This window comes from Lynx rufus, unplaced genomic scaffold (assembly GCF_022079265.1).
Source record: "Lynx rufus isolate CCGP_SWC_20201006 ecotype Redwood Valley unplaced genomic scaffold, mLynRuf1.p SCAF_14, whole genome shotgun sequence".
NCBI lineage: Eukaryota > Metazoa > Chordata > Mammalia > Carnivora > Felidae > Lynx > Lynx rufus.
The window spans coordinates 14,843,919-14,856,323 of NW_025814828.1; the positions used below are offsets into that span (position 1 = coordinate 14,843,919).

Consider the following 12,405-nt stretch of genomic DNA (forward strand, 5'->3'; position numbering starts at 1 on the left):
CAGATGTCTAGTCAGCTAATGAAAAATGGCCTTATTCTGTTCTTGGGTACGTGCCCCAATAGTAAAGTTGTCACTTTAATGAAGGAAAAAATACTTTAAGGAGTTAAAAAATGGAAACATTTCCCGAGAACAAACCTGTGAGAGTTCTAGAAGAAAATAGAGATGAGTGAGGAAGGCCTTTTTCAAGCTTGCAAAAGTGATGTATAAATCCAGCGTTAATGCTTATTAGCAGAAAAAAAGTACATTTTTAACAATAAAAAGGAGGGAGGTATCTGTGATATCCTGTGTGTCTCTGGGGGAGGTGCGGCCAGGAGGGAGGTGGGAGGCAGGTGGAGGTGGGACCTGTTAGCACCTAAGGCAGCTGGGAGATGACTGTTCCAGAAGAGTGAAGAGCACTTGCTTGGAACACCAACAGCATTTGCCACAGTAGCTGTTTGGGGGTCATCAATTGACTAACGTATTTTTATTTTGTCCAGCTATCCAACTTCTTTTCCTTCATGTTGGAAAACTACGCACATATACATGAGAAAGATCCAGGTAAGTACAATGTTTAGTCTTTTGAAAAGCAGTCATTACATACTGAATCGCCCTCTTCAAGGGATGTAAACTCCGAAGATGGGAGAACGCTAAGAAATTAAAACGATGCTCACCTGTCTTACCTTTGCGACCCGCCCCCCCCCCCCCCCAAACAACTGGTGAAATCAGGTCAAGTGGCTTCTTTCGCTGATTGTTGTTGACTTGACTAAATTGGTCATTTACTTTTTTTCACTTTGAAAAAGCTGAATTCGATTTCACTCAATGTTAATTTGCTGAACACCTTCTCTGAACCACAATCTCTTGATATACAGAAAGTAGCTTAGTAAAGAGGATCTTATTTTTTATCCACAAAAACTTTTGTGCCGAGAGATCAGACTGTCTTGAGGATCTCGTGAAACGAATCTGGGGGGAAATGGTGGCTTGAACACGGTTGTCTGTTTTGCCGCATAGCCAGCTGTCTGTCTCTCTGTCTCTTTATCATTTATTTAGTCCTTCTGAAATGACTAAGGAAATCATTTCAGGGACAGACAATGTAGAGATGGTTCAAAACGGTTTCAAAATGATGGTTATTCCCGGGGCATGCATTCGTTCTGCAAATCAAGATGCCTGTTGTTCTCTTCAAGGTAGATGCTAGACTCACAGACTCACTTTTCTTTAATTTGGGTCACTTTTTGGTTCTAATTAAAAGTATATGTCATCTAAGAGCTTCTTTTAAATCATCTAGCGAGCACCCTTCAAAGCGGCAAAAGAATAGTGTTTTAATGGCATGCCTTGAGCTGAGCGCATATGTATGAAACTAATTAAAGCATTTAATGATCCGTAGGAGCTTTCTAAATGGTAGAATAGCCAAACCTGAGGAGTGGGGAGTGGGCGGAAGTGGGTATTTTGCCATTTTCTTTCTTTCAGATAATTGCAATTTGGAGACAGTTGTTTGTGCTTCATGTTCTTTGGCAAAATATTTCTGAGAGGAAATATAATGATGGTGAAATGAAACAGCACTCTTTTTGCTAATGACCTACTCTTTGGATCTGGTCTGTGTACTGGAATCACTTATCGAGATTCACAGACACAGATGGCTGGGTTCCAGCCCGGAGATATTTACTCAGGCTCTGTATTTTTAAAAAATCTGCATGTAAAAAAAAAAAAATCTGCAGGTGATTCAAAAATATTTAAAAATTTTTATCAAAGAAGGGGACAGTGTTTTAATCTTCTGATGTAGACTTTTCTTGAAGTCTAACCTATGTTAAAATAAGTACCCAAATCACAAGTATATGACTCAGTACATTTTTTCGAAGTAAACAGGCCCTTGTAACCTGCGCCCAGAAGAAAGAAAACATTTTCAGAGCCACAGAAGCCTCTCTCCTGTCCAGTCACTTCCCAATTCCTCCATCATGACTTTCCTGTCTTCTGTATCCTAGATTGGTTTGGCTGCTTTTGAACTTCACTCCATAAATGGAAGCATACAGTGTTGAGTCTGTCTTTCACTCACCATCGTATTTGCGAGTGTCATCCACGCTGTTGCAATTTGGTCATTCTCATTGCTGAATAATACTTCACTTTATGAATATGCCAACACTGATCCGTTCTGTTGTTTATGGACATTTGGGTTGTTTGCAGTTTGGGTAATTTAAATGGTACTGCTATGCACATTCTTGTGCATGTCCTTTTCGGTGAACATACAGACCATTTTTTTCAGTTATCTATTGCTGCATAACAAACACCCCCAAATTTAGTGGCTTAAAAACAGCAACCATTTAACTCCTTGTGATTCTGTGGATCACGCAGGTGAACGGGGCTCAGTGGGGATGGCATGTCTTTGTTCCATGTGGTGTCACTCAGCCTCACTCAACCTAGCTGGGCTGTGTAGGGAGGTCTAGGTGGGCCTACTCGCATGGCCGGGACTTTGGTGTTGGCTCTGAACTTAGGTACCTCAATTCTTTCTGCCTAGCGGGATATCCCGGAATTCTTTACCCAGTAGCTGGATCCCAAGAGGACAAAGGCAGAAGCTACGACACCTTTAAGGCCTATTCTTTGGAACTCACACAAAATCAGTTCTGCCGTATTCTATCGGTCACAGCAGGTCACAAGGGCAGCCACAGATTCACAGGGTTAGGAGAGCTTCGGCTCTTGCCAGGGGAAGCAGTGGCATTCTACAGTAAAGGGATGCACACACAAAGAGGGGTGATGCACTGGGGGCCAGGATAAAGGTGGACTGCCACCCAGGAGTGGAAGTTTTGGGTTACAGGGCATGCGTATGTCCAGCTTTATTAGATACTGACCAACCGTCTTATAAAATTATTGTACCAAGTTATATTGCCACCAGTGGATGAGAGTTCCAGTTGCTCTCCGTTCTCTTCAACACTTGGAGTTGTCTGTCCTTTTCATTTTGGCCATTCTGCCAGGTATGTAGTAGTATCACATTTCTGCTTTAATTTGTGTTTCCTTGGTGAGCGTCGAAATTGTGTGCCTTTTTGTGTATTTATTGGCCATATGAACATCCTGTTTGGTGAAGTGCCTGTTCAGGTCTCCTTCCATCTTTCTATTGGGTTAGCCACTTTTTTCTTACCAGTTTTGAAGAGTATCCAAGTATTCTAAATACGAGAATATGAACCTTTGTTAGAGAAACATATTGCAAATGTCTTCTCCTAGTCTTTGCCTTTTGTCTCCCCAATCTTTAAATGCTGTCTTTCGCTGATAACAGACATTCTTGATTTTAATGTAGTACAATTTTTTTTTCTCTTTATGGTTAGTGCTCTCTGCATCGTAATTGAGAAGTCTTCGCCTGGTATCAATGTGTGTGTGTGTGTGTGTGTGTGTGTGTGTGTGTGTGTGTATTTGTGCAAAAATAAATACAGGAGAAACCTATAGGATGAATCAGAAACTAATGACATTGTTTACCTACAGGGGATGAGTGGATGGGTGGGAATAGGGGAAAAGGAATGGGAGAGTTGGGTAGAGGACTGAGGGAGGAGTAACATTCCTCTGAACGTACCAAAATAGAACACACACAGTGACAAATGAATTTCACCGTATTACAAACGAGTAACAAAATCACCTCATGGAGGTGGTGAAGAAACAAACTAATCTAAGTAACATTGGAGAATAGGGCTTTAACTATAATGTGTCTTGATGAGGGTTCATTTATATTTTCGCCGTGTGGGGTTTGCCGAGCTTCTGTGATATCTAGCTTGGTATTTTCCATCAGGTTTAGGAAATTTTTACCCATTAATTATTTAAAATACCTTTCAAGTCTAAATATCTTTTTCTTTGTGCATCCCTACTTTTAAACTTAGAAGGCCTTGAAATATTTAAAATGTGGATCGCTATGCCTGTATTTCTAGATTTTTTTATGGTTTGGCTTTTAAAAATTTTAGCACTTCATACATTTTGGATTTTTTATATTAAACTAAAAAAGGAAATTTGGATGCCTCGTGGTTGAAAACAATTTAAAAACACAGCTAAAAAGACAATGTCCAAGCAGTTAACCAATTTTCCCCACAATATTTCTGGTAATGTACCTTTTCACCATGGTTTATAGTACCTCCTTCATCATGTATTCATTAAAAAATGTGTAATAGGGCATATTTCTAGGCTGTCGTTTCTCTTATACATCTCTCTATTATAGAGTCCTTGAATCTTACTGATCTGATTATTGACATAACAGAACAATTGATGTACAGATTAGTTCTGTAGGTTATTTCCTTTAAAAAATGTTCCAGCTTTATTGAAATATAATTGGCACATAACAATGTATAAATTTAAGGTATACAATGTGGTGATTTCACATACGTGTATATTATGAAATGATTACCACAATAAGGTTAGTTAACACTCCCCTCATCTCACAGTTACAATTCTTTTGTGTATGGCAAGAACTTTAAAAATGTACTCCTAGCAACTTTCAAGCACCCAAAAGAGGATTGTTGACTGGGGTCACTGTGCTGTGCATTACTGTAGGTTGCTTTCTGATGGCCCTCTTTGGTGGGATGGCTCCATCAATGTCCCCCAAAGTCTGTTTGGCAGAAGGGCTGTGACCCTAAGTGGGGTATATTTAGGGACCAGAAGATCACTTCCCATTTCCGGAATAATGGTTTGAACTCTGAGGCACAGGGTTAGCGGAGACATTCTGGGTGTTCCGCGGGTGGGAGGTGACCTGGAAGCAATTCATTCCTGCGTCCTACTACTTAGTTGCTCAAACCAGTTCCTAGGACTTGATGGGGAGACTTCACACATCCACCGCACAGGTAGAGAGCGGCAGCCGCTGTACGTAACAGTAGGTTTAAACTAGAGCTTGATGGAAGTGGGGAGTGTGATGGAGTGTGTGCAAGTGTTGTTTTGACTATTCTTTCTGCCTCCCCGCTCGGCCAAAACGTCCTATCATACCCAGCTATTTTATACTTTTTGTTGTCATGGTCAATAGGTTATTTTCCCCATTCTGTCTCCCCGGTGATTCTTGGTAGTCTTTAACAAGCCTTTGATTCATACCTGTTTGTATTGTGCTCCTATCGAATAACAATGTTAATGAAATTATTATTGCTGGCATTTGTTAAATGTTTGCCGTGTGCCATGTCTTTTAAGTGCTTTAAATATTTCATTTAGTCTGCATGACAAACCACTGAGACTGCTAGTGTTATCATTCCCTTTTGTCAGATGGGAATGTTGAGGCTTAGGAAGTAACCTCCCTAGGTTATGCGTCTCAGCAGTGGTAAAGCTGTGGTTCAGACCACTGTGCTTAAACCTCTGTAGTATCGATCCTGTCAGTTCTGGGAGTTTCTCAATTGATTTTCGTGAGTATGGATATTTAATCACACTGGTCACAAGTAATGTTATTTTTGCATCTTTCTATCCGGTAGTCACTGCTCTTAATCTGGATTCATATTTGAGGAATGAAATAACTATAAATGCAGTTCAATTGGTGATTTTTCCCCCCTAGCCATATTTGGAGCTTGTTTTCAAAGTGACATGTGGGTGGCAGAGGCAGAAATTGTGTGTGTGTGTGTCTGTGTGTGTGTGTGTGTGTGTGTGTGTGTTTAATTGTGGGCTTTAAAATTTTCCCTGTCCAGATTTTGAGTTTTACTGGGAAAAAGAAACAATTATACGTGGTGGGGTATTTTTGAGGCATTTTCTTTAGAACAACTTGTAAAGGTATCATTTGGTTATAATTCAAGATTTCATTATATTTAATTAGTTTAGATTCATGTTGACAGAATTGTGAATCAAATAGGTAAGGATTCATTCAAATTACATGTTGCACAAATCTTCATGTATTGTTGGCATTCATTAAATTACCCTTATTAGTTATAATAGTTACAGCCCACAGTACTTGCCTTTGAACTGTTGAAGCTTTTGATTGTGTTCGTATTATGAGCCTCCTTAGCTACCATATTAGGAAGAGAATCTATGTTATTTTTTTTAATGTGGCTAAAAATCAGCAAAAGGATTATGATTTTTAAAAAAAGAGCCACGATTTGATGTTTACTGATATTTCATTTTGGGTAGCTTTTTCTAAGAATTGGCATAGGGAAATGGAACTTGTAAGGATTGGAGGTCAACGAATGTATGGAAAGAAGGGCCAGACCAAGCTTTTTTGGTGCATTTTAAAGAAGAAAAGCAATATTTTAATTTTGTTCCTAAAAAACAAGACTGCATTTTAATGACTGGAACTGATGCAATTGGCTTGATGAGAAAGGGGGAGTCGACAGAGCATAGGTGAAGGCAGTGATTGGGAAAAGAAAATCGTTTCGTGCTCGTGCTTCACACAGTTGGGTTTACTCAATAAGTCAGTTATAAGATAATCTAGTGAGGCTGGTGGGGCTCTTTTTATTTTCCCTTGTTGTTGTTGTTTGCCCAAGAGGAGCCCGATATTTCCGTGTATAGAGTTAGGAAGCTTTCTCTCTGAGAATGGAGCGGTATGATCGTTAAGACGGTTAACTGGAGTATTTAGGCTTTACTGCTTGCAGAGTGGAATCTGAGATAAAATTTACCAAGCTCCTCTGCGTTTCTAATTTTCAAACATAAAATGGAATAATTAAGTTATTCTCAAATCTCAAATCAAATCCAAATGAGAAAAATACCCTGTGCTGGGCCACACTGAAGACAGACATTATTATTCCTAAATTTAACTTCTTATAAAACATCATCAACCACCACCAAAGAAGTATTGGAGTATACAATAACTTAGTAAGCGTGTTTAAGTTACCAAATATGACTTATTTTACAAAAATGTTTTCAACTTTAGTTCTTAACTGTAATCTCTCAGCATAAATGGATCGTGGGAAAAAAAAAAACGTATTCTATTTACATCAGCTAACGTCACACCTTCCAAACATGTCCATTCTAAATATTCAAAAATATAGAAACTTCTTGCACAGAACTTCTGATTGATGGGCTTGGTAGCAATTCAATGCTAATGGGTTGAAGTGTACATCGTCATCTTCTATAGCGCTTATCTATTAAGGAAATAATACTGTGTGTTAAACAACCACAATAGCTCGGTGGCAGGTTAAGAGACATTTCTTTTTGCCCACAAATCTACAGGTTATCTGAGTGCTTCTCCTGATCTTGGCAGGCTTGATTTGGTGGTTTTTCTCAGGTCTTGGCTAGAATTCACTCATGTATTCGGAGATCAGCTGGCTAATGACTGATCTAGGATGGCCTTGACTGGGGTGACTCCGTTTTGCTCCCCATAGTCTTGGAGCTTTCATTAGACTAGCTTGGGCTTTTTGGTAGTCGCATGGGTTCAAAAGAGAGAACATGGAAGCACGCAAGGCTTGTAGACTTTGGTGAGAGTAACTGCAAATCACGTGCAAAAGAGCAAGTCTAGGAGTTGGGATGGACAATTGGAGTCACTTTTGCAATCAGTCTATACCGTATCCCCTTTCATCTTTTTCCACCTGAATTGGCCAGATTTCTGTACTTGGGCTGGCTATTTTATAGGCAGTCTAGCAAGAAAGGGACTCTGAGTCTCAGCCCCTACTGATAGGGGCAGTGCAGACAATCTGTTAACGTAGAAATGTGTCTCTGAATGAGAGGCCCTTTGGGTATTTCTGCCTGCGGTTCGTCATCTAACTCTATTTGCTTTGTTAAAAAGAAGAAAAAAAATCACACCAAAAAAATCTGTTTCTATCTGAAGAGAGAAACAAATCGATTACAGCCAGGTAAAGTTTGAAGTGTTTCACGGGAAGAACTGAATATTGCAGTTTAATTTTCTGTAGATCATGAATAGCACAGATGTTTGAATCAAATACAACGCACTGTTATGTTTTCAGCCCTATTTGTAAAAATCCAAGATGTGAGAGTGGGCAAAAAAGGTAGAGGTAGTTTCAGAGCATCAGAGTACCTCGGCTGACCAGTTTTCCCTGTGTTTCTCCTTTTCCTCTCCACCAATCAACTCACTGCTTTGATACAGTATCCACTCAGGAAGGGAGGAGGGCGATTCATGTGAATATACCTAATGATCTGAGAACAGATCCTTCCTCATGGTTATATGTGAGATATCTTGGTATTCATAACATGTAGCACAGTGCCTTACACAGGCTCGATATTCAACGAGGTATCGATTGAATTTAAGCATGGTAATGTCTTTCCTTTTCCAGAAATAGTTGCTCGACTTTTCGGTAGCACCCTCCAGGACTACAAGGATAGACAGGACTATGTCGCATTTGTAGACGTCCCAAACTCCTATAACGGCCCTCGACTGCAGTTTCCTCTCACCTTTACTGATATTGACTTACTTGTTGACGCCTTCAAGCAACAACAGGCAAGTGGAAGCAGATACCGCCCTGATTCTTGTACATAACATGTGCTCAGTGACCATCCGTTGAATGAACGGATGAAAATACTGCAGCAGAAATGCGTTCTCTTGGGGAAAAGCTTCATACTGAGAGTTATCCTCTGCTTTGCTTCACCTATTAAACCGAAGTCTCCTCGGATGTACAGAAATCTCCTATCTATAGGCTCACTGCATTCCCTTTTTTTCTTTTTCTGAGCTATAATTCATATGTCATAGAATGCATCATTTTAAGGTGAGTGGTTTAAGGGTGAGGGGATGGGCAAAATGGGTGAAAGGGACTGGGAGATCCAGGCTTTCAGTTATGGAGTAAGTCGTGAGGATAAAAGCTACAGCCTAGGGAACATAGTCAATGGTGTAATGGTGTCGTATGGTGACAGATGGTAACTACACTTGGGAGCACAGGGTAACGTGTAGACTTGTCGAATCACTGTCCTACACCTCAAACTAATGTAACATTGTGTGTCAACAATTCTTCAATTAAAAATAAAGTGTACAATTCAGAGATTGTTAGTATATTCACAAAACTGCACAACCCTCACCAATATCTGATTCCAGAACATTTTTGTCACCTCACAAAGAAATGCCATACCCATTCCCATTCCCTTCTCCTTCACCCCTGGCAATCGCTAGTCTAGTTTCTGTCTCTGGGGATTTGTCTCTCTCGGACATTTCATACAAATGGAATTGCGTAATATGTAGCCGCTTGGGTCTGGCTTTTTCACTTAGCATGTTTTTAAGGTACATTCATGTCCATTCATGTCATAGCATGTTTAACTTCTCCTTTATTGCTATGCATGTTATGTGGATATATATATTCAGTTATATGGATATACCACATTTCATTTATTCATTTGTCACTGATGGACATTGGGATTTTTTTCTACCTTTTGGCTCTCATGAAGTAACATTCACTTATAGGGCGCCTGGGTGGCTCAGTTGGTTAAGCGCCGACTTCGGCTCAGGTCACGATCTCACTGTTTGTGAGTTCGAGCCCCGCGTCGGGCTCTGTGCTGACAGATTGGAGCCTGGAGCCTGCTTCAGATTCTGTGTCTCCCTTTCTCTCTGCCTCTCCTCCACTTATACTCTCTCTCTCTCTCTCTCAAAATATAAACGTGAAAAAATTAAAAATAAACAAATATTCACTTACAAGTTTTTGTATAAACATGTTTTCAGTTCTGTTGAGTATATGTGCCTAGGAGTAGAAGTGCTTGGTCATATGGTAACTCTGTTTAACTTTCTGAGGAATCGCTACGCTCTTTTCCACACTGGCTGTGCCATTTTACCTTCCCACCAGTGACGTGGGAGGGTTCCAATTTTTTCACATTTTTTGCCAACACTTGTTATTTGCTTTTGTTTATTCTTTTTAATTTTATTTCTATTATGGCCATCCTAGTTGTGTGTTAAGTGGTATCTCATTGTGGTTTTGATTTGCATTTCCCCAATGACTGAAGATGTTTAGCATTTTTTCTTGTTTACTGGACATTTGCACACATTCTTTGGAGGAATGTCTACTCATATCTTTTGCCCATTTTAAAATCATGTTATTTGTCTTTTTATTATTGAGTTATTAGAGTTCTTTATATATTCTGGATACAAATCCCTTATCCGATATATGGTTTGAAAATTTTGTTTCATTCTGTAGGTTGTCTTTTCTCTTTCTTGATAATGTCCTTTGATTCACGAAAGTTTCTAATTTGATGAAGTCCAATTTATCTATTTTTTTCTTTGGTTGTTTGTGCTTTTGGTGTTATATCTAAGAAGCCATGGTCAGATCCAAGGTCATGAAGATTTACCCCTTCTATTTCCTTTTAAGAATTTTATAGTTTTAGCTCTACATTTAGTTCATGAAACATTTTCAGTTACTTTCTGTATATGGCACGAGGTAGGGGGCCAACCTCATTCTCTGCATGTGCACATGCAGTTGTCCCAGCACCTTTTTTTGAAGAGTCTGTTCCTTCCCCGCACTGAGTGGTCTTGATGCCCTCATTGAGACCTAGTAGACCTTAGATGTGTTGTTTTATGTCTGGACTCCCAATTCGATTCCATTTGTATATGTGTCTATCCTTATGCCACTACCACATTGTCTTGATTTCTGTAACTTTGTAGTAAGTTTGGAAATCAGGAACTATGAATCTTTCAATTTAGTTGTTTTTCAATATGATTTTGGCATTTGGGTTCCCTTGCAGTGAACTTGAGGATTGGCGTTTCCATTTCTGCAAAGAAAGCTCATTGGGATTTTGGTAGGGGCTGCATTGAATCCGTGAATCACGTTGGTTAGTATTACCATCATGACAATATTAAGTCTTCCACCTCATAAACACAGGATGTGTTTCCATTTATTTAGGTTATCTTTGATTGCTTTCAGCCATGTTTTCTAGTTTTCAGCGCACAAGTGTTTCACTACCTTAAATGTATTCCTTGGTATTTTATTCTTTTGATTACTGTTGTGAAAAGGGATTGCTTTCTTAATTCCCTTTTGGATTGCTCATTGTTGGTATATAGAAAGAGAACTGGTTTTGTGGGTTGAGCTTTTACTCTGCCACTTTGCTTTGCTGAATTCATTTATTAGCTCTAGTAGTTTGTGTGTGTGTGTATTTTGAAATAATCCATCTACGGGATTGTGTCATTTGAGAGTAGAGATAGCTTTAGTTGTTCCTTTTTGATTTAGATGCCATTTCTCTCTCTCTCTCTCTCTCTCTCTCTCTCTCTCTTTCCTAATTGCTCTGGCTAGAACTTTCAGTACAATGTTGAATAGCCGTGGTGAGGGCAGGCATGCTCGTCTTATTCTTGATCTTAGTGGGAAAGCTTTCGGTCTTTTACCATTGAGTTTGATGCTAGTTGTGGGTTTTTCATAGATGCCTTTCATCACATTGAAGTTTTCTTCTATTCCTGGTTTTCTGAGTGGCTTTATCATAAAAAGCTGTTAGATGTTGTCACATACCTTGTCTGCATCAATTGAAAGGATCATGTGTTTTTTCCTTCACTCTATTAATGTGTGTTATTACACTGATTAATTTTGTGTCTGTGTTGAACCGCCTTGTATTCCTGAAATAAATCCCACTGGGTCAAGGTCAATGATTCTTTTTAAAATTTTGTTGGGGTTTGTTTGCTGCTATTTTGTTGAGGTTTTTTGCATTTTGTTCGTAAGGGATATTGGTATGTAGTTTCTTGTGGTGTCTTTATCTGGCTTTGATATCAGGATAGTATTGGCCTTCTAGAATGAGTTAGGAATTGTGTCTTCTCCCTCAGTGTTTTGGAAGAGTTTTAGAAGGATTGGTGTTAAAGCTTTAAATGTTCAGTAGAGTTTACCAGTGAAGCTGCCCTTGGACTTTTCTTTGCTAGGATGTTTGATCACTGATTCAATCTCTACTTGTCCTAGATCTGTTCAGATTTTCTATTTCTTCTTGAATCAGTTTTGGGAATTTGTGTGTTTCCAGGAATTTGTCCATTTCATCTAATGTATCTAATTTGGTAGTGTATAACTATTCATAATATTCTCTTATCGTTCTTTTTGTTTCTTTAAGGTTGGTGGTAACGTCCTCACTTTCATGTCTGATTATAGTTATCTGCATTTCCTCTCTTTGTTTTTCTTTGTCGTTCCAGCTGAAGGTTTGTCAATTTTGTTGATATTCTCAAAGAACCAACTTTGGGTTTTGTTGATTCTCTCTATTGTTTTCCTGTTATTTATTTCATTTATCTGAACTCTAATCCTTATTTTCTTCCTCTGCTAGCTTTTGGTTTAGTTTATTCTTCCTTTTCTAGTTCCTTAGTGTCAAGTTAGGCTTTTCATTTGAGAACTTTCTTTTTTTTAATGTAAATTTCTCTCTGAGCATTGCTTTTGCTGCCATCCCATACATTTTGGTGTGTTGCGTTTTCATTTCTGTTCATCTCAAAGTGGTTTCTCATATCCTTTATGATTTCTTCTTTGACCCATCGACTGTTTGAGTATGTTGTTTAGGGGCACCTGGCTGGCTCAGTTGGTTAAGCGTCCAACTCTTGATTTCAGCTCAGGTCATAGTTTCATGGTTTGTGAGACCGAGCCCTGCATCAGGCTCTGCGCTGACAGCATGGGCCCT

General features: G+C 39.2%; 1 protein-coding gene across 1 annotated transcript in view; it reads left to right on the forward strand.

Moving 5' to 3' along the window:
• The first annotated feature begins 482 nt into the window (after positions 1-482).
• PPEF1 (protein phosphatase with EF-hand domain 1) overlaps positions 483-12,405 on the forward strand; it is a 69,965-nt gene continuing 58,042 nt past the window's right edge. The window contains exons 1-2 of the mRNA XM_047076366.1: positions 483-537; positions 8,133-8,296. Coding sequence (XP_046932322.1) covers positions 498-537; positions 8,133-8,296 — 204 coding nt within the window. The 5' untranslated portion in view covers positions 483-497. The remainder of the gene's footprint in view (positions 538-8,132; positions 8,297-12,405) is intronic.